Source organism: Oncorhynchus masou, chromosome 25 (assembly GCF_036934945.1).
Source record: "Oncorhynchus masou masou isolate Uvic2021 chromosome 25, UVic_Omas_1.1, whole genome shotgun sequence".
Lineage (NCBI taxonomy): Eukaryota > Metazoa > Chordata > Actinopteri > Salmoniformes > Salmonidae > Oncorhynchus > Oncorhynchus masou.
This window is the reverse complement of record NC_088236.1, coordinates 20789693-20815711: the sequence shown is the minus strand read 5'-3', so window position 1 is coordinate 20815711 and position 26019 is coordinate 20789693. Positions and strand designations below refer to the sequence as shown.

The window sequence follows — 26019 nt, the reverse complement described above, 5'->3', positions numbered from 1 at the left end:
TGAGATGACACGTTAATTACATTGTTAGTACAATGTATTTCACCGCTCTGGCCCTTTAAAAATATGTGGCCAAATCAGAGCGTGCACGGAAGTTATTGTTTGTGGGAATAGAGGGGGATTTGTGTGTTTGAGACAATTTAACGGGAGTAGCTATTTGAGATAAATTAAAGCGTTCACGTCCTCGTGCAAAATTGAGACGTTTTGAAAATTAAATCCGATAATATAGCTAGCTAATTTGCTGAAATAGCTAATCAGTGCAGTGTTGTTGATATTCTTCTCCTAGCATAGCTAGCTAGCTAGCTAACGTTAGTGTCTTGGCTAGCTAGCTAGCTTCTTCAGCTACCAAGCAGTATGCCTTCATACAAAGAAGTGAGAAACAGCAACCGCTTCTATTATTTCATCAAATTCACCTTAAATGTCTACTCAATGCTCTTCTCGGTAAGTGTTGTTAATATGGACTTTTTGGTTTCAGGGACAGGGTTGGTGACCACTAGCTAGCTCTCATGAACCCAAGCAGGAAATGGCCGTCTATTTGAATGGGCTAGGGGGGACCACATTGTTGGCTGTCAGAAAACTACTACCTTTGTTTAGCTAGCTAGCCAGTGTAGTCGCTAGCTAGTATAGCTATCGGTATCTTCCTAGCTCGCTAGCTAACTCTCTAGTGCCAAATTGCTTGCCAGAAGATCGAATAATACCAAGAAAATATTACTGTGTGTACACTCTGTCTGATATAACGTTAGTTGTTCATTTACCTCACTGGGCTACACTCTCCTTTTTGCTTTGTGGTATAGGGCAGGGCGTGGGACTACTGAGTGATACAGTGAAGGGGGTGGAGTGCGTCCCTTATTCCCTACATAGTGCACTATTTTTGACCAGAGCTCTATCTATATTTTGTAGTGATCAAAAGTAGTGCACTATATAGGGCCTATGGTGCCATTGGGACAATAACTGTGTGTTGAGAGTCCTTTACTCTGAGAGTGAGGGCTTGAGATTGAGAGCAACCTGCACCAGTGCTCCTAAGAGGGATGAACCGTTTGCTATGCTCTGCTTTGTCTTTGCAGAGTATAGCTATCTGTACTGCATCTTCCTAGTTCGCTAGCTAACTCTCTGGCATCAAATTTCTTGCCAGAAGAACAAATAATGTCAAGGAAATACTACTGTGTGTACACTTTGTCTGATACAGTCGTTAATTTACTACACTAGGCTACACTCTTTCCTTTCTGTATTGTAGTACAGGGCAGGGTGTGGGACTACTGAGTGATACAGTGAAAGGGGTTAAGTGGGATATTTTATTTTTGCTAGACAGGACACATGTTTCTAGCTGTATTCCATAAACAAATATTATTGTTTCAGTCTAACTTCATAGCCTAGGGCCTACATATTGCAATATTGTGACATGCAGGGCCATTCAATGTAGTTATCTATGCTATGCCTACATATTACTACGCTACTTTTGATGAGGGCTCCCAAGTGGCGCAGTGGTCTAAGACACTGTATCTCAGTGCAAGAGGTGTCACTGCAGTACCTGGTTTTAATCCAGGTGTTCTGAGACATGTAATGCAGCCTGGTGTTGATATCCCTCGGTTAGGTATTCTGAGACATGTAATGCAGCCTGGTGTTGACATGTCTCGTCTAGGTGTTCTGAGACATGTAATGTAGCCTGGTGTTGACAAGCCTCTTCCAGGTGTTCTGAGACATGTAATGCAGCCTGGTGTTGATATCCCTCGGTTAGGTGTTCTGAGACATGTAATGCAGCCTGGTGTTGACAAGACTCTTCTAGGTGTTGACAAGGTGTTGACAAGCCTCTTCTAGGTGTTCTGAGACATGTAATGCAGCCTGGTGTTGACATGTCTCGTCTAGGTGTTCTGAGACATGTAATGCAGCCTGGTGTTGATATTCCTCGGTTAGGTGTTCTGAGACATGTAATGCAGCCTGGTGTTGACATGTCTCGTCTAGGTGTTGACAAGCCTCTTCTAGGTGTTCTGAGACATGTAATGCAGCCTGGTGTTGACATGTCTCGTCTAGGTGTTCTGAGACATGTAATGTAGCCTGGTGTTGACATGCCTTGGTTAGGTGTTCTGAGACATGTAATGCAGCCTGGTGTTGACATGTCTCGTCTAGGTGTTCTGAGACATGTAATGCAGCCTGGTGTTGATATCCCTCGATTAGGTGTTCTGAGACATGTAATGTAGCCTGGTGTTGACAAGCTTCTTCTAGGTGTTCTGAGACATGTAATGCAGCCTGGTGTTGATGTCTCGTCTAGGTGTTGACAAGGTTTTGACAAGCCTCTTCTAGGTGTTATGAGACATGTAATGCAGCCTGGTGTTGACAAGACTCTTCTAGGTGTTGACAAGGTGTTGACAAGCCTCTTCTAGGTGTTCTGAGACATGTAATGCAGCCTGGTGTTGACATGTCTCGTCTAGGTGTTCTGAGACATGTAATGCAGCCTGGTGTTGATATTCCTCGGTTAGGTGTTCTGAGACATGTAATGCAGCCTGGTGTTGATGTCTCGTCTAGGTGTTGACAAGGTTTTGACAAGCCTCTTCTAGGTGTTATGAGACATGTAATGCAGCCTGGTGTTGACATGTCTCATCTAGGTGTTCTGAGACATATAATGCAGCCTGGTGTTGACATGCCTTGGTTAGGTGTTCTGAGACGTAGGGTATTTACAACATTGTAATTACAGATTTTCAGGGCAGTAGTGGGTTACACAGGTAGGTCTAATTCTCTAAAAGTCCATGACAGGCTAGCCTACATGACACATTTTAATTGTGTGCGCTGTAGGCTTTAAGGCTAGTGATGCAGATTAGAGTATTAAAAGTATTGTGTGTCTGTTTAGAATAAGGGATTTGCATCATGGATGTATTTTACCCCAAATAAGTATTTTGGGGTGAATAAGCTTAACTTAAAATGCTGCTCGGTCTACGGATGAACTTTCTAGTGCCATTTTGTGGTGAATAGCCTAGTTTGCTGAGTGTTTAATCTTCAATTATGACACCATCTCATTGCACAGACTGTCACTGTCTACCAGTGTCACATGATTTGGGGTTTCTGACACAGCCTTTTCAGGAAGGGCATGCAACCAACCCACCCACACGCAACACAACACCATATACCTATCTCTGGGTACCATGTGGCACAAGTCACAGACTGTCATTTGCTTTACCAGCTGTACTTTGGTGATAAGCGTTGCGTGCAGTAATATTGTTGTGCGTCCCCTATACCCTACATAGTGCACTACTTTTGACCAGTGCTTTATGGGCCCTGGTCAAATGTAGTGCACTACACAAGGGATAGGTTGCCATTTGGACATGCTGTGTGTTGAGAGGCTTTTACTCTGAGAGTGAGGGCTTGAGATTGAGAGCCCCCTGTCCCATTGCTCCTAAGAGGGATGATCTGTACTCTCTGCTCTGCTTTGTCAAATCAAATGTATGTATATAGCCCTTCGTACATCAGCTGATATCTCAAAGTGCTGTACAGAAACCCAGCCTAAAGGCAATGCAGGTGTAGAAGCACAGTGGCTAGGAACAACTCCCTAGAAAGGTCTGTGAAGATTATGCATTAATCCAGTAGGATGCTGCAATGTCAGTCTTTACTGTCATCCCACCACCAGGCAGTGTTGATGCTACAGCTGAAAGAGAGAAGGAAGGGAACTGGGAAAGTTGGTAAGAGATAAGGATGGGTGGCTTGCTGACTTTAGCTTGCTTTCAATTCATTTTCTTTGCTTATACATCAGTATAGAGCTGTGCGATATGGACAAAAGTTGCGATAAATTGCATGAATTGATATGATAAGTAGAATGATAATCATCTAACATTAATGTCTACCACAATTATTTTTTAATTATCCTGTAAACTACTACTACCAGTTTGATGGTAGTAGCCATTGATTGTCCCATTAACAATCACCCATATTAGCAAACCTATTTAATTTCAAACGTCACATTTCTCTAGAATAGGCTACATATCGCCATGAAGGATATCAGCAAAAATGCTTGGGATAAAGTTGATCGGTATGGTCGATAATTTATGTAATGAAATGCAATCTAACCTTGATTAGTGACTCAGTGTTTAAGTGATGTCTTTATGAACGTATATGAGTGCCAATGACACGACGGTAGTGGGCTTGATCACCGACGGTGACAAGCCCTGGCAGAGCGGTGCCAGGAAAATAACCTCAATGTCAGCAAAACTAAGGAGCTGATTGTGGACTATAGGAAACAGGGGGAGCGGGGGATCAAAAGCTCCAAGTTCCTCGATGTGCACATCACAGAGGACCTGACATGGACCATACACACCACCACTGTGGTGAAGAAGGCGTAACAGTGTCTCTTCAATCTCTGGCGACTGAAGAAATTTGACATGGGCCCTCAGATCCTCAAGAAGTGCTATAGCTGCACAATCATATTGACCGGCTGCGTCACCGCCTCTACTGGAATGCTCTACACAGGGTGGTGTGGACGGCCCAATACATCACTGGGGGTGAGCTTCCTGTCCTCCAGGACATGTACAGTGGTAAGAAAAAGCATGTGAACCCTTTGGAATTACCTGGATTTTTGCATAAATTGGTCGGACAATTTGATCTGATCTTTGTCTAAGTCACAACAGTAGACAAACAGTGTGCTTAAACTAATAACACAAATTATTGTATTTTTCTTGTCTATATTGAATACGTAATTTAAACTTTCACAGTGTAGGTTGGAAAAAGTATGTGAACCCTTAGGCTAATGACTTAATTGGAGTCAGGAGTCAGCTAACCTGGAGTCAAATCAATGAGACAAGATTGGAGATGTTGGTTAGAGCTGCCCTGCCCTATAAAAAACGCTCACACAATTTGAGTTTGCTATTCACAAGAAGCATTGCCTGATGTGAACCATGCCTGGAAGAGAAGATATCTCAAAAGATTAAGAATTGTTGACTTGTATAAAGCTGGAAATGGTTTCAACATTATCTCTAAAAGCCTTGATGTTCATCAGTCCACGGTAAGACAAATTGTCTAGAAATGGAGAAAGTTCAGCACTGTTGCTACTCTCCCTAGGAGTGGCCATCCTGCAAAGATGAATGCAAGAGCACAGCGCAGAATGCTCAATGAGGTTAAGAAAAATCCTAGAATGTCAGCTGAAGACTTATATACATCTCTGGGACATGCTAACATCTCTGTTGACGAGTCTACAATACGTAAAACACTAAACAAGAATGGTGTTCATGGGAGGACACAATGGAAGAAGCCAAAAAAACATTGCTGCACATCTGAGGTTCGCAAAAGAACACCTGGATGTTCCACAGCGCTACTGGCAAAATATTCTGTGGACAGATGAAACTACAGTTGAGTTGTTTGGAAGGAACACACAACAGTATGTATGGAGAAAAAAGGCACAGAACACCAACATCAAAACCTCATTCCAACTGTAAAGTATGGTGGAGGGAGCATCATGGTTTGGGGCTGCTTTGCTTCCTCAGGGCCTGGGCAGCTTGCTATCATCGATGGAATGCATTCCCAAGTTTATCAAGACATTTTGCAGGAGAATGTAAGGCTATCTGTCTGCCAATTGAATCTCAAAAGAAGTTGGTTGATGCAACAGGACAACGACCCAAAACACAGAAGTAAATCAACAACAGAATAGCTTCAATAGAAGAAAATACGCCTTCTGGAGTGGCCCTATCATAGCCCTGACCTCAACCCAATTGAGATGCTGTGGCATGACCTCAAGAGAGCAGTTCACACCAGACATCCCAAGAATATTGCTGACCTGAAACAGTTTTGTAAAGAAGAATGGTCCAAAATTCCTCCTGACCGTTGTGAAGGTCTGATCCGCAACTGCAGAACATGTTTGGTTGAGGTTATTGCTGCAAAAAGGAGGGTCAACCAGTTATTAAATCCAAGGGGACACACACGTTTCCCACCCTATACTTGTGAATGTTTACACAGTCTGTTCAATAAAGACATGAAAACGTATAATTGTTTGTGTGTTATTAGTTTAAGCAAAATGTGTTTGTCTATTGTTGTGACAGATGACGATCAGATCACATTTTATGACAAATCTTTGCAGAAAACCAGGTAATTCCAAAAGGTTCACATACTTTTTCTTGCCACTGTACACCAGGCGATGTTTGAGTAAGATTGTCAAGGGCACACGAGCCAAAAACTCTTCACTCTGTTACCATCTGGCAAGCTTTTTCGGAGCATCAGGTTCTGAGACAGTTTCTACCACCAGGCCATCAGAATGTGGAACTAGCTTTCTCCCTGCACAGACATGCACCTCAGAGACTATCTGCAATTTAGATGATTATTATTATTTGCATTCTCCAGTCTCCACACATTTAACCCTTACACACAAACACACAAGCACCCACACTCATACTTGTTATTTTTGATTTAAACGTATTATTGTTATGATACATATTGACTAATGTACTGCATTGTTGAGGGAGCACACAAGAATTTCACTGCAACTTTTATACCTGCTGTAAACTGTTTATGCGACAAATACAATTTGATTTGATTCGCCCATCTCTATGAGTCACCATAGACAACCTTTGAGTGCTAGCTCCATTGTGTGCCCCTATAGTTAGGCCTCTAGTTGTGGATGTGCTGCCTGAAAGGTGGTAGAATAGAAAGTCTTTAAAGCAGACTATTGAACAGATCCTAGTGCTCTCCGCCTCTTTTCTATTTGTCAAATTTGAACTTCAAACCATAGCCTAAGCTAATGGATGAGTCAGCAGATTTAGGTGGTGAGTCTATTTTACTCATCGCCATCACTCTTTCTTTCTGACACCATTTTTAGTGAATACTCGTCATCCTGGAATCAATCAGTGGGTATAATGAATCCCTCTCTCTCTCCCTCTTAGCTCAGGAAAGCTCAACTCCGTTCTCTTATATCAATACGGAGTTGACTATTAATAACTGGTCTCGCAATTTGCTAGCAACAACATTAAGTTACCATCAGTTGATACTTGTAAAAATGTCAATTCTGATAACGCTTACCTGTATCTATGATTGACCTGTACAACCGTGCTCCTTTGTGTTGCTCAACTGGAGACGTAGCGGCCTTGACGTACTATGTGACCTGGGATTCAATTGGTACATGCACATTCATGCTGAGTTGTGCAAGACAAATGAGGGAAAAGTTGGTTTTCTTCAATGCATTTTTTTTAATGTGGAAGGACCACAGTAGCACAGGTCAAACATAGGTACCGGTAAGCATTTTCAGTATTTACATTTTTACAAGTAAAGACTGATGGTGACTCAATGTTGTTGTTAGCGAATCGCGCGACCAGTTATCACTACTCAACTCCGCCTCGATATAAGAGAACGGAGTTGAGCGTTCCTCAGCCATCTCCCTCTCTGCTTTCTCACAGTCCATGACTCTCCCTCTCACCTCACAGGAAATTGCAGTCAATTTCATGTTCAATTTTCACCCTACCTTTCTGTCTGTAGCTCTGTCTCTCTGCCTGTCTCTCTCCCTTCGTCAGCCATACTGCTGCTGAGTATATGAACTAAGTACAACATGTCAGGAACTTCCCCCGCTTCCATTTTTATTTTCTCCATTCTTTCTGACTTCTTTCGTTAATCCTTTTTCCTTTAAGCACGGCCTCCTCTGCCGTATTCAGATGTAATGCCTTGGCTTGTGTTCCCCCAAGAGCTCCCCTGGCCCAAAGCCATGCAGGAGCACTCATTAATTCATGCTATTTCTTCTCCTTGTCTGTTCAATCTGCTTTGTCTAATTTCACACAGTTTTGCGTGTAGGTTTCCTTTGGAAAGGAGAGAGTCGGTCGACTAATCCATTGAGAGAGTATGTGTACTGTGTAGCCTATTTGCATTGCTTCTTATCAGTCAGAAGTTTGTTATTTTGTAAGATGATTGGTTTGTCTCTCAGTGTGTGTAGCCTCCTTCTTACGCTACACTACAGTGGATGACAGAATGAATGATAAATTAGCTAACCGCTAATTGAAAATATCCACTGGACACAGACGTCATTTCAACGTCTAGTTTTGATTTACATGTTGAGTTGTCAACTAACGTGAATTCAGTGTGAAATCAACCTACAATTTGACCCTACTTTGAGTGAAGTTGGGTGAAAAAAAATATGAAATTCCCTTACGTTGATGACTTTTTGCAAATCCAATCAGTATTCCACGTTGATTCAACTTGATTTTTGCACCCCGCTGGGTAGGGACTTTTTCCGATGTTGGGCGGGGTGGTGCTGGCAGTCGTGAATGGACTAAAGTAGGGAAAGAGTGATGAGGCTTGCTTTCTTAGTGCAGATTGCCTCTCTTCCAAATTGAGAATCAATAGGTAGGCCTATGGGCTTAAGATTGTTTGTTGCAGAAAGAAAGGACTATCATTATGAGTCAGTCTGCATTCCAAATGGCACCCTATTCCCGATATAGGCTAGTGCCTTTTATAGTCCCTTTAATTCACTATAAAGGGAAAGGGGTGCCATTTGGGATGCTGACAACGTGAGACCCACCCTGCCATGGTTTTGAAAGCTCTCAAATGGCACACCAGGAGGTAGTCAAGTGGGGTTTGTTTGTTGCTAACAAGGCTGATGCCACAACAACACAGCAGCTAGCCTTGGCCTAGTTCTCTAACCACCATCTCCTGTCGTCATTTGCCAACTTTAAACTAAAGCCCTTTGTGTTTCCTAATTAACTACAAGGAACAAGGAAAATGGGTCGAATCATCAGGATGCTACCACTAGAGAGGAAGACATCCAGGGCTTTGGTCAAAAGAAGTGCACTAAGAAGTGCTATTTTGAAGTCCATGTTATTTGACATCAGCTTTGAGTTTACAACACAATCCAATGGAAACGGTAGCTTTGAACATGCCGATAGCTTTGAACATTGCTTGTTTAGGCTTTCTATGCACACTGCTATCATGAAATGATGCTTATTCAGAAAGATGGCACACTGCAGAGCTCTGACCATCTCACCCGACCCCTACCCTCTCTTCTTCCCCCTCTCCCTGCCTCTCCCTCTCTCTCTCTCCCTCCCCCAGCTCCTGGGCCTGTGTGTGTTGTGCGTGGGGGTGTACGCGGAGGTGGAGCGTCAGAAGAACCGTACCCTGGAGGGGGTGTTCCTGGCCCCCGCTGTGGTGCTCATCCTGCTGGGCCTGGTGATGTTCACCGTCTCCCTGGTGGGCATGGTGGGCTCCCTCAGGGACAACAAGACCCTGCTACACATGGTGAGAGAGGGAGGGATGGGAGGGGGGAAGGGGGGATATGAGGAGCGATGGAGGTTAGGATGGAAAAGAGGAGGGATGAAGGAAAGAATAGGAGGGTTGAGAGATTAGGTTGAGGAGACCCAAGGTATATGGAGTGGGAGGAGGAGGGGACAGGACAAGGGGACTCTGCTGACTGGGATATGTCAGTCAACCTGAGGATGGTGTTGCCAATCTCAGCCCAGCAATCTCTGGTCCCTCTGGCTTGATATGTACATGGCATGCTAAGTGCATTCTCTCCCTCTCTCCATCTGTCTTCCAGTTTTTGTGTGTCCTGTGTGTGCTACTGTTCCTGCAGGCTGTGGCTCTCATCGTTGCGCTCATCTTTGAGAAAAAGGTCAGTTCACTCACTCACTCACTCACTCACTCACTCACTCACTCACTCACACAGCTGTAACACATGTTCACCAGTGTCGCCTCTGGCATCACCTCCAGTCACGATAAGATCACATCAGAGAAGCATTCAATGTGATGGATGAGGAATTTCATGGCATATCATCCCTCCTCTCTCTCTACTCTTTCTCTCTCTCCCTGTAGACATCAGCCCTGTTCCAGAGCAGTATACGAGAGGGAATTAAACACTATTACGATGATCTGGACTTCAAAAACATCCTGGACTTTGTGCAACAGAAGGTAAGAGGACTGATTCCCTTTTCATTATCAGAAGCAACAAACAGGAAATAGTGGTGTGTACTGAATGAAGAGGCCACTGACCGTTTTTTATTTAACCAGGCAAGTCAGTTAAGAACAAATTCTGATGTACAATGACAGCCTAGGAACAGTGGGTTAACTGCCTTGTTCAGTGGCAGAACGACTTTTTTTACCTTGTCAGATCGGGAATTCGATATGGCAACGTTTCGGTTACTGGCCAGACGCTCTAACCACTAGGCTACCTGCTGCCCCACTGGGCACACACCCACACATTACCCACTGGGCACACACTGGTTGAATCAACATTGTTTCCACGTCATTTTAATGAAATTATGTAAAACCAACTTGGAACAGACGTTGAATTGACATCTGTGCCCAGTGGGTAGGGTTGCAAAGAGAAGGTATATTACTGTAAGATGTATATGTTTACCAGTAAACTACCAGGATTTTCAAGGATTATATGTAACCTATCACAAGACATCTAGTGGCCCTTTTGGGTACTTCACATTATCACAGATGTCTGTAATTATCTCTGGCCTCTCTCTGGCCTTATCACAAAAGTTATGTTAGTTCTGTGTTCCATTTTTAATACATTTGACTACATTCTAAAAACATGTTTTCACTTTGTCATGATGGGGTATTGTGTGTAGATGGGTGAGAAAATAACATGTATTTAATCCATTTCTGAAGGCACTGTATATGAATACTATGAAAAAAAGTTATTTAAATATAAATTACCAACGTTACGATAGATTGCCACAGATTTTCTATTAAAGCTGCAATATGTAACTTTGGGCGACCTGACCGAATTCACATAGAAATGTGTGTTATGTCCTTTTCATTGAAAGTTTATTTTTTTGCTATCTTTTGTACACCAGTTTCAAACAGCTGAAAATACAATATTTTTGGTTATGGAAAATATATTTCACAGTGGTTTAGATGTTACAATGATTCTCTACACTATGCATGGCTTGTTTTGTCAAATTTTTGCATCCAGCAAATGGCAAAGCGATTTCTGCATAGTGCGTCTTTAATTGCCAAAAGTAATGAAGATTCTGGTAACTTTGGTAAATTACCTGTAGTTTTGCAGCCCTAACTGACATGGATAGAGTGTGATTGATCTAGTAAAAAACAAGACTTAACTGATTTTTTATTAAACCTCTCTCTCTCTCTCTCTCTCTCTCTCTCTCTCTCTCTCTCTCTAGTTCTCTTGTTGTGGTGGGGACGACTACAAGGACTGGGGTGTCAATCAATACCATTTCTGCAATGGCACCGGGCCACTGGCCTGCGGCGTCCCTTATACATGCTGTGTCCCCCACAAGGTGACTGCTAAAACTGTTCTCGACCCTCGCTTTTCACCTCTCATCTAGACTGTGTGTGAATGAATGAAAGGAGCTCTGAAAGTTAGGATCCGATAACACATGAACTTTATCCAATATTATACCTGCCCTCCCTATCAGCCTATCAGTCTCTCACATCTCTGGGGGAGACATATTTCCGTGGATCTCATTTAGTGCTCATCTAGGCTCCCCACGCACAGAACTGTATGGCAACAAGGGAACAGAAAAATATTGGAATTGGGCTGGCTGCTCTCAGTAAAGCCTCTCTCCACCTGCCAGTACTTCCCCTGGCCTCATGGTTCATTACTAGGTAATTAGCGCTGGCTGAATTGGTTACAGTGAAATGTGTAAAGCCACTCAGGCACAGGAAGAGACCCCGAGACCTCAGCATCAGTGGAGAGAGTGGGAGCTAATCAAATTAATTTACTGAGCTCATGATTCATTCTCTCTCCCTGTCTAACTCACGCTCTGGCTTATCTCTTTCTGCCCTCTTTTTCTCTCACACTTCATCTCTCTGTCTCGCTCTCTCTTCATCTATTCCTCTCCTTCTCTCTTCCTCTCCATCTCTTTGTATCTCTCTCGCTCTCTCGCTCTCTCACTCTCTCGCTCTCTTCCTCTCTTCCTCTGTCTGGTCTGTGCCCACGCAGGGCAACTCCAAAGCGCCAAACGGCTATAAACACAGATTAGGGGATGTGTGTGTGTCCAACGTGCGTAGATGTATTTTTAATTGGGCCACTACAAGCATATCTGACTTAGGAAATTTTTGTAGTTTTTTTTCTTTTCTTATCTTTGCACAGAAGAATGGACAATACATGGATCCTCTTTTTCATGATCTTCATCTCTCCCTGTCTCATTTTTCCCAGGTGGGAGAGGTTGTCAACACTCTTTGTGGTTACAAGACTCTCAGCCAACAGGTAAGGGTAAAATAAGTTGCTGTATTCCATAGGCTGTGAACCCCCCTATCCAGTGTTCTGCTCACTTTTTGGCCTTCATTAGTCTGTGGAGTTTGTCATTCTACACAGAGACAGAAGTTACGTGCTAAATAGCACCTTTTTCCCTACATAGTACACTACTTTTGACCAGGGCCCTCATCGGGACACATTCAGAGACTACAAAAGGGAAAAGAGCAGCAGCAGGATCATTTACTTTCATGGCCCCAAAACATTTTATTTTCTCTAGCTGCAGCATGCTGAAAATAAGGTAAACTAACTGAGTCACGATATATTGTGCCAGCTGGTAGTGGCTGGTGTTGTTGTGATATTGATTCAGCTGTCTCTGTTTTCTGTACTTGAGATGTTCTCACCTCCATATTTTCTTTGGTACTATGGAAAATCTCAGGTGTTTGTGGGGAATAGTTTATTAGTTTAAGGCACAATATTAGTTTGTCGTAGTAGATAAAAATGAAGAAAATCCACTGTTTTTCTATTGTTCATGTAAGTATTGTAGTGCCTCATCATCTGTGAAGTTACTGTCTTTCTTTTGCCTTGATGACATATATTTAAAACATAACTACAATCAGTCAAATGCATCTCATGTACTGTAGTCTCTCTCTCTCTTTCATTCTACCTGTCTTCTCTCTTTCTCTGTCAGCGTGAGCTCCTGGATGAGGTGATCCATGTGCGAGGCTGTATCCATGCTGTCAACCTGTGGATGGGAGACAACGTGGGAGCAACTATTGGACTCTGCTGTGCGATAGGGCTGCCACAGGTCAGTCACAGACACAGACAAACACCCAACACACACACTTGCGCAACTGCCTCCAATCAGACAACCAACTTACCTGACCCAGGTGTGTGTGTTTGTGTCTAGTCACCCAGTCGCCTCAACCCTGAGGTTTCTCACAGCCTCCTAGCCAGTCTGTCTCTGTCTGTCCACCACTTCATTCCTATTTTGTCTTCCGTTCACCCAGATCTCAACAATGGACGTGTTCTAAATGGCACCCTATACCCTATATAGTGTACTATCCTTGACTAGGGTCCATCCTACATGTATCTTAGCCAGGTTCCACTTAATGCCTCTGTAGTGCTTTCATAACCAACAAGCAGCTGGATGATTTTATTGTGTTATAAAGTCCGTTGTAATGGATGAGGGTTTGTAGTTTACTATTATTATCCATTCACTTGGATTGTGTTTTTGTCTAGTTTACAGCTTTTGTCTGTCTGTCTGTCTGTCTGTCTTCCCCTCCCCTTTTTTCAGGGGGAGGATCAGCTTTAATATTGCGGATAGATTCTTGCTTCTATCAATGTAATTGTCTGCATCATTTCAACATTTTGGGGAATATATATATATATATCCATATGCAGTTGAAGTCAGAAGTTAACACACTTAGGTTGGAGTCATTAACTCGTTTTTCAGCCACTCCACAAATTTCTTGTTAATAAACTATAGTTTTGCAAGTCGGTTAGGACTTTGTTTATGACACAAGTAATTTTTCCAACAATTGTTTACAGACAGATTATTTCACTTATAATTCACTGTATCACAATTCCAGTGGGTCAGAAGTTTACATGCACTAAGTTGACTGTGTCATTAAACAGCTTGGAAAATTCCAGAAAATGATGTCACGGCTTTAGAAGCTTCTGTTAGGCTAATTGACATAATTTGAGTCAATTAGAGGTGTACCTGTGGATGTATGTCAAGGCCTACCTTCAAACTTAGTGCCTCTTTGCTTGACAAATTGGGCATCAAGATGTCAGAAAATAAATTGTAGACCTCCACAAGTCTGGTTCATCCTTGGGAGCAATTTCCAAATGCCTGAAGGTACCACGTTCATCAACAGTATAAACACCATGGGACCACGCAGTCGTCATACTGCTCAGGAAGGAGACTCGTTCTGTCTCCTAGAGATGAACGTATTTGTTGTGAAAAGTGCAAATCTATCCCAGAACAACAGCAAAGGACCTTGTGAAGATGCTGAAGGAAACAGGTTCAAAAGTATATATATATATATATATATATATATCTCCACAGTAAAACGAGTCCTATATTGACATAACCTGAAAGGCTGCTCAGCAAGGAAGAAGCCACTGCTCCAAAACCACCATAAAAAAGCCAGACTACAATTGCAACTGCATATGGCAACAATGACCATACTTTTTGGAGAAATGTCCACTGGTCTGATGAAACAAAAATAGAACTGTTTGGCCATGATGACCATCGTTAGGTTTGGAGGACAAAGGCGGAGGCTTACAAGCCGAAGAACACCATCCCACCCATGAAGCACGGGGGTGGCAGCATCATGTTGTGGGAGTGCTTTGCTGCAGGAGGGACTGGTGCACTTCACAAAATAGATGGGATCATGAGGGAGGAAAATTAGGTGGATATATTGAAGTAACATCTCAAGACATCAGTCAGGAAGTTAAAGCTTGGTCGCAAACGGGTCTTCCAAATGGACAATGACCCCAAACATACTTCCAAAGTTGTGGCAAAATGGCTTAAGGACAACAAAGTCAAGGTATTGGAATGGCCATCACAAATCCCTGACCTCAATCCTATAGAAAATGTGTGGGCAGAACTGAAAAAGCATGTGCGAGGAATGAGACCTACAAACCTGACTCAGTTATACCAGCTCTGTCAGGAGGAATGGGCCAAAATTCACCCAACTTATTGTGGGAAGCTTGTGGAAAGCTAGCCGAAACGTTTGACCCAGTCAAACAATTTAACCTGTTGATGCTCTGGGGGCGCAATTTCATTTTTGGATGAAAAACGTTCCCGTTTTAAACAAGATATTTTGTCACAAAAAGATGCTCGACTATGCATATAATTGCTACCGTTCGAAAGAAAACACTCTGACGTGTCCAGAAATACAAAGATCTTCTCTGTGCGTGCCCTAAAACGTGAGCTTCAGGCAAAACCAAGATGAGATGGCATCCAGGAAATGACAAGGATTTTTGAGGCTCTGTTTTTCATTATCTCCTTATATGGCTGTGAACGCAAGAGGAACGAGCCTGCCCTTTCTGTCGTTTCCCCAAGGTGTCTGCAGCATTGTGACGTATTTGTGGGCAGATCATTGGAAGATTGACCATAACAGACCACATTTACCACGTGTCCGCCCGGTGTCCTGCGCCGAAATTGGTGCGCAAAAGTCACCTGCCAGTATTTTTCCATGGGACACAGAGAGGAAAGCAAGCTTCCACGAACTGCATGTCAATGAAGAGATATGTGAAAAAACACCTTGAGGATTGATTTCAAACAACGTTTGCCATGTTTCGGTCGATATTATGTAGTTAATCCGGAAAAAGTTTCACGTTGTAGGTGACTGCATTTTCGGTTCGTTTCGGTAGCCAGACGCAATGTAGAAAACGGAACGATTTCTCCTACACACAGACGCTTTCAGGAAACACTGCGCATTTGGTATGTGACTGAGACTCTCCTCATTGAAAACATCAGAAGCTCTTCAAAGGTAAATGATTTTATTTATTTGGTTATCTGGTTTTTGTGAAAATGTTGCGTGCTACATGCTACACAAAATGCTATGCTAGCTTTGCATACTCTTACACAAATTAGTCAATTTCTATGGTTCAAAAGCATATTTTGAAAATCTGAGATGACAGTGTTGTTAAGAAAAGGCTAAGCTTGAGAGCAAACGCATTATTTTAATTTTATTTGCGATTTTCAGAAATCGTTAACGTTGCGTTATGCTAATGAGCCTGAGGCTTTAGTCACACACCCGGATCCGGGTTGGGGAGTTTCAAGAAGTTAAAGGAAATGCTACCACATACTAATTGAGTGCATGTAAACTTCTGACCCACTGGGAATGTGATGTAAGAAATAAAAGCTAATAAATCATTCTCTTTACTATTGTTCTTAAATAAAGTGTTGATCGTAACTGATCTAAGACAGGGAATTTTTCCTAGGATTAATTTTCAGGAATTGTCAAAAACGGAGTTTAAGTTTATTTGGCCAAGGTGTATGAAAACTTCCGACTTCAACTGTGCATACATAAACTCAGCAAAAAAAGGACCCTGTTTTTCAAAGATAATTCAAGTCCAAATAACTTCACAGATCTTCATTGTAAAAGGTTTAAACACTGTTTTACATGCTTGTTCAATGAACCATAAACAATGAATGAGCATGCACCTGTGGAACGGTCGTTAACTTCTTGAAACTCCCCATCCCGGATCCGGGTTTGTGACTAAAGCCTCAGGCTCATTAGCATAACGCAACGTTAACGATTTCTGAAAATCGCAAATAAAATGAAAATAATGCGTTCGTGGAAGCTTGCTTTCCTCTCTGTATCCCATGGGAAAATACTGGCAGGTGACTTTTGCGCACCAATTTCGGCGCAGGACACCGGGCGGACACCTGGTAAATGTGGTCTCTTATGGTCAATCTTCCAATGATCTGCCTACAAATACGTCACAATGCTGCAGACACCTTGGGGAAACGACAGAAAGGGCAGGCTCATTCCTCTCGCATTCACAGCCATATAAGGAGACAATGGAAAACAGAGCCTCAAAAATCCTGCTCATTTCCTGGATGCCATCTCATCTTGGTTTTGCCTGAAGCTCACGTTCTAGGGCACGCACAGAGAATATCTTGGTCGTTCTGGACAGGTCAGAGTGTTTTCTTTCGAATGCTATCAATTATATGCATAGTCGAGCATCTTTTTGTGACAAAATATCTTGTTTAAAACGGGAGCGTTTTTCATCCAAAAATGATGTAAGCGCCCCCATAGATGTAAGAGGTTAAGACACTAACAGCTTATAGATGGTAGGCAATTATGGTCACAGTTATGAAAACTTAGGACACTAAAGAGGACTCTGAAAAACACCAAAAGAAAGAGGCCCAGAGTCCCTGCTCATCTGTGTGAACGTGCCTTAGGCATGCTGCAAGGAGGCATGAGGACTGCAGATGTGGCCAGGGCAAAAAATTGCAATGTCTGTACTGCGAGACGCCTAAGACAGCGTTACAGGGAGACAGGACGGACAGCTGATCATCCTTGCAGGGGCAGACCACGTGTAACAACACCTGCACAAGATCGGTACATCCGAACATCACACCTGCGGGACAGGTATAGGATGGCAACAGCAACTGCCCGAGTTACACCAGGAACGCACAATCACTGTCTGCAATAGGCTGAGAGAGGCTGGACTGAGGGCTTGTAGGCCTGTTGAAAGGCAGGTCCTCACCAGATATCACCGGCAACAATGTCGCCTATGGTCACAAACCAACCATTGCTGGACCAGGCAGGACTGGCAAAAAGTGCTCTTCTCTGACGAGTTGCGGTTTTGTCTCACCAGGAGTGATGATTCGCGTTTATCGTCGAAGGATTGAGCGTTACTTCGAGGCCTGTACTCTGGAGCAGGATCGATTTGGAGGTGGAGGGTCCGTCATGGTCTGGGGTGGTGTGTCACATCATCATCGGGGTGATGATCGGATTCGCGTTTACCGTCGAAGGATTGAGCGTTACTTCAAGGCCTGTACTCTGGAGCAAGATCGATTTGGAGGTGGAGGGTCCGTCATGGTCTGGGGTGGTGTGTCACAGCATCATCAGACTGAGCTTGTTGTCATTGCAGGCAATCTCCCCACTGTGCGTTACAGGAAAGACATCCTCCTCCCTCATATGGTACCCTTCCTGCAGGCTCATCCTGACATGACCCTCCAGCATGACAATGCCACCAGCCATACTGCTCGTTCCGTGCGTGATGTCCTGCAAGACAGGAATGTGGTGGCCACACCAGATACTGACTATTACTTTTGATTTTGACCCCCCTTTGTTCAGGGACACATTATTCCATTTATGTTAGTCACATGTCTGTGGAACTTGTTCATTTTTTGTCTCAGTTGTTGAATCTTGTTATGTTCATACCAATATCTGCACGCAGTTGACAGTGAGAGGACGTTTCTTTTTTTGCTGAGTTTACATACATACATATATATATACATGTGTGCGTGTGTGTGTGTGTGTGTGTGTGTGTGTGTGTGTGTGTGTGTGTGTGTGTGTGTGTGTGTGTGTGTGTGTGTGTGTGTGTGTGTGTGTGTGTGTGTGTGTGTGTGTGTGTGTGTGTGTGTATGTATGTATACTCAGCAAAAAAAGAGACGCATATGTATCTATCTATATAAAGATAAACATTTTTGCTAAAATAAATATATTATTGCTGAGTTTACATACATACGTACCTATATATATATATATATATATATATATATATATCTCATAGGTACACTTCAATCTGTGAGAGACGGAATCTAAAACAAAAATCCAGAAAATCACATTGTATGATTTTTAAGTAATTAATTTCCATTTTATTGCATGACATGCAGCTGTAATCGCAGCAAAAGGTGGCGCTACAAAGTATTAACTTAAGGGGGCTGAATAATAAGAATTCCGGCTCTCACAGACCTGTTAGTTTTTCCCTCCTGTTCTCCACTCATTAACTGTATTAACTGCACCTGTTTGAACTCGTTACCTGTTTAAAAGACACCTGTCCACACACTCAATCAAACAGACTCCAACCTCTCCACAATGGCCAAGACCAGAGAGCTGTGTAAGGACATCAGGGATAAAATTGTAGACCTGCACAATGCTGGGAGGGCGACAGGACAACAGGCAAGCAGCTTGGTGAGAAGGCAACAACTGTTGGCGCAATTATTAGAAAATGGAAGAAGTTCAAGATGACGGTCAATCACCCTCGGTCTGGGGCTCCATGGAAGAGCTTACCTCGTGGGGCATCATGAGGAAGGTGAGGGATCAGCCCAGAACTACACGGCAGGACCTGGCCAATGACCTGAAGAGAGCTGGGACCACAGTCTCAAAGAAAACCATTAGTAATGCACTACGCGGTCATGGATTAAAATCCTGCAGCGCATGCAAGGTCCCCCTGCTCAAGCCAGCGGCCCGTCTGAAGATTGCCAATGACCATCTGGATAATCCAGAGGAGGAATGGGAGAAGGTCATGTGGTCTGATGAGACAGAGACAAAAATCTAACTTTTTGGTCTAAACTCCACTCGCTGTGTTTTGAGGAAGAAGAAGGATGAGTACAACCCCAAGAACACCATCCCAACCGTCAAGCGTGGAGGTGGAAACATCATTCTTTGGGGATGCTTTTCTGCAAACGGGACAGGACGACTGCACCGTATTGAGGGGAGGATGGATGGGGCCATGTATCGTGAGATCTTGGGTCTTCCAGTATGACAACGACCCGAAACACACAGCCAGGGCAACTAAGGAGTGGCTCCGTAAGAAGCATCTCAAGGTTCTGGAGTGGCCTAGCCAGTCTTCAGACCTGAACCCAATAGACAATCTTTGGAGGGAGCTGAAAGTCCGTATTGCTCAGCGACAGCCCCAAAATCTGAAGGATCTGGAGAAGGTCTGTATGGAGGAGTGGGCCAAAATCCCTGCTGCAGTGTGTGCAAACCTGGTCAAGAACTACAGGAAACGTATGATCTCTGTAATTGCAAACAAAGGTTTCTGTACCAAATATCAAGTTCTGCTTTTCTGATGTATCAAATACTTATGTCATGCAATAAGATGCTAATTAGTTACTTAAAAATAATACAATGAGATTTTCTGGATTTTTGTTTTAGATTCTGTCTCTCTCAGTTGAAGTGTACCTATGATAAAAAATTACAGACCTCTACATGCTTTGTAAGTTGGAAACACTGCCGATTTTGCAGGTTATCAAATACTTGTTCTCCCCACTGTATATATAAACACCAGTCATACTTTATCAAAAGCCTTTTCAAAATCAGCTCTGAAAACCAGGCCTGGTTTCCCCGATATTTCATACTATCCCATTGTTTCCAGTATTTGTCTTATATTACCTCCAATGTATCGTCCATGTAAAACAACCTGTCTGAGTAGGATGAATAATACGACAATACCTTTTTAATTATATGCACCAAGCATTTAGCTAGAAGTTTTGCAACACAACCCTGAAGTGTAAGAGGCCTCCATTTTTTTTGTGTATATATATATATATATATATATATATATATACCATTTGGATCCTTTCAGTAATAGTGACATCTGACCTTCTTGTTGTGTGTCCCATAATCTACAGTTTATATAGGAGTGGTTAAAACATACTAATAATGGTCCTCTGAGTATATCAAAAAAGTGGTATGCATTTCTACGTTAAAGATTGAAAAATAATTTGGTGCATTTTTTCCCCGTCTTCCAACCAATTCACTTAATTTTTATAATTTATTACACTGGATCTTTCTTGAATAGGTTCCTCCATTTCTTTTTCCTCCTTCATATTCTGTGCCACTATGGTACAGTTTTTATTGCTAACTAACTTTACTGTTAGTCCTTCAATTTCCTTTGTTAATTTGGACTCTTATGATCTAAAGTGCTTTTTTTATAGATGAGTACTGAATTGCATGGCCTCTAAAGACACATTTAAAAGTGTCCCATACAGTAAGGATCTGTATGTTATGTCGGGAAAAGTCAGTTATAAATTATTCTGTCCTAGTTAAAAACAAGTTATCATCCAGTAGGGTTTGATTAAATTTCCAATATCCTCTCCCACGTGGAATTTCTGAAAGAGTAATATATTTATGCCAATTATGTGATGATCCGACAGCATTCTGTCCCCTCTCATCACTTTTTAAACTTTTGGTGCCAGAGATAATGACATAAGAAAGTATTTAAAACCATATTAAAATCCCCCACCATAATAATAGTCTAGTGTTGCTTGTAGAGTTGATAAATTCTTATATCTTCAAAGAAGCTTGGATCATCATTATTTGGACCGTATAGGTTAATAAGCCATATCTGTTTATTGTCCAATAACATATTTAAAATAATCCACCTACCTTGATTATCTGTTGTCTGTCTGTCTCTAATTTATTTTGTCCCCCCATTCTCTCTTCCTCTCCTCTTTCTCTTTCATCCATTCTCTCTATTCCATTTCCTACCCCGGCCTCACTCCTCTCCTGTGCTGTGAAAGTTTTGCAGCCAGACTTCTATGCGAGCCCCCCTGGAGATGTGTAATAACACCACATACTGAGTCTGCAGCCGCTGCACTATTAGGTCATGAGTCCAGTAGCAGACAGACAGTCCAGTCGAGTAGTAGACAGACAGGCAGTCCAGTATCAGATATTCCAGTCCAGTATCGGACAGTCAGTCCCGTATCAGACAGTCAGTCCAGTATCGGACAGTCAGTCCAGTATCAGACAGTCAGTCCAGTATCAGACAGTCAGTCCAGTATCAGACAGTCAGTCCAGTATCAGACAGTCAGTCCAGTATCAGACAGTCAGTCCAGTATCAGACAGTCAGTCCAGTTCAGTAGCAGACAGACAGTCCAGTTCAGTAGCAGACAGACAGTCCAGTTCAGTAGCAGACAGACAGTCCAGTTCAGTAGCAGACAGACAGTCCAGTTCAGTAGCAGATAGACTGTCCAGTTCAGTAGCAGACAGACTGTCCAGTTCAGTAGCAGACAGACTGTCCAGTTCAGTAGCAGACAGACTGTCCAGTTCAGTAGCAGACAGACAGTCCAGTTCAGTAGCAGACAGACTGTCCAGTTCAGTAGCAGACAGACAGTCCAGTTCAGTAGCAGACAGACTGTCCAGTTCAGTAGCAGACAGACAGTCCAGTTCAGTAGCAGACAGACTGTCCAGTTCAGTAGCAGACAGACAGTTCAGTTCAGTAGCAGACAGACAGTCCAGTTCAGTAGCAGACAGACAGACAGTCCAGTTCAGTAGCAGACAGACAGTCCAGTTCAGTAGCAGACAGTTCAGTTCAGTAGCAGACAGACAGTCCAGTTCAGTAGCAGACAGACAATCCAGTAGCAGACAGACAGTCCGGTTCAGTAGCAGACAGACAATCCAGTAGCAGATTGTTCAGTCCAGAAGCAGAGAGACAGTCCGGTTCAGTAGCAGACAGACAGTCCAGTTCAGTAGCAGACAGACAGTCCAGTTCAGTAGCAGACAGACAGTCCAGTTCAGTAGCAGACAGACAGTCCAGTTCAGTAGCAGACAGACAGTCCAGTTCAGTATCAGACAGTCAGTCCAGTATCAGACAGTCAGTCCAGTATCAGACAGTCAGTCCAGTTCAGTAGCAGACAGACAGTCCAGTTCAGTAGCAGACAGACAGTCCAGTTCAGTAGCAGACAGCCAGTCAAGTTCAGTAGCAGACAGACAGTCCAGTTCAGTAGCAGACAGACAGTCCAGTTCAGTAGCAGACAGACAGTCCAGTTCAGTAGCAGACAGCCAGTCCAGTTCAGTAGCAGACAGACAGTCCAGTTCAGTAGCAGATAGACTGTCCAGTTCAGTAGCAGACAGACTGTCCAGTTCAGTAGCAGACAGACAGTCCAGTTCAGTAGCAGACAGACAGTCCAGTTCAGTAGCAGACAGACTGTCCAATTCAGTAGCAGACAGACTGTCCAGTTCAGTAGCAGACAGACAGTCCAGTTCAGTAGCAGACAGACTGTCCAGTTCAGTAGCAGACAGACAGTTCAGTTCAGTAGCAGACAGACAGTCCAGTTCAGTAGCAGACAGACAGACAGTCCAGTTCAGTAGCAGACAGACAGTCCGGTTCAGTAGCAGACAGTTCAGTTCAGTAGCAGACAGACAGACAGTCCAGTTCAGTAGCAGACAGACAGTCCAGTTCAGTAGCAGACAGTTCAGTTCAGTAGCAGATAGACAGTCTAGTTCAGTAGCAGACAGACAGTCCAGTTCAGTAGCAGACAGACAGTCCAGTTCAGTAGCAGACAGACAGTCAGTCCAGAAGCAGACAGACAGTCCGGTTCAGTAGCAGACAGACAGTCCAGTTCAGTAGCAGACAGACAATCCAGTAGCAGACAGACAGTCCGGTTCAGTAGCAGACAGACAGTCCAGTTCAGTAGCAGACAGACAATCCATTAGCAGACAGACAGTCCGGTTCAGTAGCAGACAGACAATCCAGTAGCAGATTGTTCAGTCCAGAAGCAGACAGACAGTCCGGTTCAGTAGCAGGCAGACAGTCCAGTTCAGTAGCAGACAGACAATCCCGTAGCAGACAGACAGTCCGGTTCAGTAGCAGACAGACAATCCAGTAGCAGATTGTTCAGTCCAGAAGCAGACAGACAGTCCGGTTCAGTAGCAGGCAGACAGTCCAGTACACCAGGGTTCAGTAGACCACAGACTGGCTGCAGAAAACTTTCTCAAATGGAAAAGGAAACTGGGGGTTCTTATCAGGCCAGCTCAGGTGAACTAGTCCATTTTTAAAGCACTGGGGAATGGACAACAGCACGCTCAAGTTGGCTTGCCCAGGCATAGCTCACCTTGGGACCAAAGTAAGATATTAATTAATTTAAAAGTTGGATATTTGTGTGCCTCTGCAACTTTTGTAGTGTCAGGTACATACAAACACATTAAACACACACATGACAGTGCAATATATTTAAGTACATAGTTACATGGTCCTTGTATCTACAGCTGTAATATTTCCCCCTGGCTGTGGGTACCTGTCCCTATGGACCCTGGTCAAAAGTAGTGGAATATAAAGTGAATAGGGTATCAGAGTCTAACTCTAACTGGTCTTCTATGTTCCCTCTCTCTCCAGCTGATGGGCTGTGTGGTGTACTAGTCCCAGTGTCAGAGTCTAAATGCTACTGGCCTTTCTGCTCTGTTCCCTGTGTGTCTCTCCAGCTGATGGGCATCATGCTGAGCTGTATGTTCTGGAACCTTCTGGTGGAGATGAGTGAGTCCATGGACATGGTGGACTTCAAGATCCTCAAGAGGGCTGGCTTCGAGTACAGCGAGCTGGACCTGGCTGGTGCTGGCTGCTGCCTGTGTCTGCCCAGAGACGGAGGCTACCTCCCTCTGCCAGCCTTAGACCCCATCTTGTCTGACCCTGACCTAAAGCCCATCCCCATCCGGGTCCAGCGGCCCCTGCCCGTCCAGGTCCATAAGCCCCTGGCCCAATCCCTCCAAGACCTCCAGCTATCTGGGCTTAGACTGGATGAGGTAGACATTGGGCGGAAGCAGAATAAGCAGAAAAGAAGGGAATATTGATTTGTGAATTTTCTCAGTTGTTTTGTTGTTGTTTTGGTCACTGTGTTTGTTGAAGGACAGGTTAGACCTGGGGTTCTATTTGGTGGTCAGACCAATCAATGGTCATTAACTGACAGGATTACAGGTTATAATGGTCACGTTCCTAGTTGACTACATTGCAGATGCATGCCAGATCTCAATTCCTGGATAGGTGTTTAACGTATCAGCTAACTGCACCATATGATATAGCAATCTGATTCCCGACTGCTCAGTCGATGATGTGGCACACAACAATTGGTTGATGCGATGCATGTTGTTGGTCTGGAAAGCGACCAGAGGTATGGCACTTTGGCAAGGCATTATTGGCGCAGTCGTTTTCCTGTTTTTATATATTTTTTATTTTGAAGTCCAAATCTTTAAAAGAACAAGATGCTGCAGTGGCTTGTAGGCACCCCTTTAAGTGTGTCGTTTTTAAAACGTAACTTTCAAATGGAGCTGCCGTCTCTGCATTATTTAAATATTTCCTATAATTTTGTTCCAGCTATTTTTTGGGGTTTTGATTTTGAGCTTCGTCTCAAATGCTGAAGTTAAAGCATACCTCAGGCTGTATTCAAATGTAGCCCAGTAGTCAGAAGAAGATTTACGTCATGTATATTTACTATACAGACTTTATGAAATTATCAGTTTGAGAGCAGAGGAATAGGAATAGTCTGTCTTGTCTTGCGTTGCGTTGCGTGTCTGTGAAGGATGTGTAGCCTAATGTTTCTTTTTGTAGAATGAACTCTTTGATTCCATTTGTACTGGTATGTATGCTATGAACTGCCTATTCAGGAACAACGTGGGAAGCATGTGTGTTTTGTATTTTAATGAAGTTTAAAAAAACAACTGTTTACAGCTCTTTTAGGGTCTCATCAGGGGTTTTCAGTCTCTTCTCAAACAATTTCCTCCATATTTATTATACTTTTATAATACATTATAAGGGATAAAACAAATCCAGTCCAAAAAGGGACGGACTGGGACCAGAAATCGGCCCTGGCATTTCTAACACACCAGCCCATTTTTTTCCCCCCTTGAGCTCCCCATTGTTACCCAGATAATGATAATTTTGCTCAAAAATAAAAAAGTTACACAGAGGCCCACTGGGCTAAAAATGGACCAGCCCATCTGGCATTTGCCCGAATAGCCAGATGGCCTGTCCGCCCATGAGTCCAAATTATATCAATCCATGTTAAGCTAGGATCTTTTTTCATATCTGATTTATTTTACATTCATCTTAGCTCTGGTCTTGTATAAACACTACTGTCATTGTTAATAAAGCCGTTTTGAACTTGATTTCTTTGCTGTAATGTCATCTGTATTCTGCCTGTAAACATGTTATGCATGCAACCATCTCCCATGAAAAGTATGGTTGCGCCCAAAATGGCACTATAACCCTATGGGCTCTGATCAAAGGTAGTGGACTATAAAGGAAATAGGGTGGCATTTGGGATGCACACTGGGTTGGCACACAGGGCAAATTGCAGCAGATGTTTGGTAGCAGGCCAGAGATTGATAGTACCACCAGTAGCATGTGCTGCTATGTGCTTAGAGTTAATATGAAGCCTATGCACTTTTCATTCACTTAAAAGGGAAATGTAATTTCACAGATGCATTTCTGAAATGGGTAACTGCCAATGCCTATCCTAGATCTGTTGGCTTTAATCATCAGTCATTACTCTGTACTTTACCCTGCAGCTAACAGACTGCTGCCCTATGTACATAGCTGTCATCAAGGCAAAGGGAGGCTACTTTGAAAAATCTCTCAATTTTCTCAATTTATTTTGATTTGTTTAACACTTTTTTGGTTACTACATGATTCCATATGTGTTATTTCATAGTTTTGATGTC

The 26019-nt window shown here is 43.2% G+C and overlaps 1 protein-coding gene across 1 annotated transcript; it reads left to right on the top strand.

The window, feature by feature from the left end:
- The first annotated feature begins 78 nt into the window (after positions 1–78).
- LOC135513892 (tetraspanin-15-like) lies at positions 79–25464 on the top strand. The gene is made up of 8 exons (XM_064936887.1): positions 79–438; positions 8998–9183; positions 9482–9556; positions 9757–9852; positions 11076–11192; positions 12074–12124; positions 12801–12917; positions 23788–25464. The coding sequence occupies exons 1-8, from the start codon at positions 352–354 to the stop codon at positions 24151–24153; spliced, it is 1095 nt and encodes a 364-aa protein (XP_064792959.1). The 5' UTR covers positions 79–351; the 3' UTR covers positions 24154–25464.
- The last annotated feature ends 555 nt before the right edge of the window (positions 25465–26019 follow it).

Bases quoted from the DNA above. Each gene is read 5' to 3' on its own strand.
- LOC135513892 (XM_064936887.1), top strand. From the start codon at position 352: ATGCCTTCATACAAAGAAGTGAGAAACAGCAACCGCTTCTATTATTTC. The intron at 439-8,997 runs GTAAGTGTTGTT...TCCCTCCCCCAG, and splicing joins TCTACTCAATGCTCTTCTCG to CTCCTGGGCCTGTGTGTGTT. The intron at 9,557-9,756 runs GTCAGTTCACTC...CTCTCCCTGTAG, and splicing joins CGCTCATCTTTGAGAAAAAG to ACATCAGCCCTGTTCCAGAG.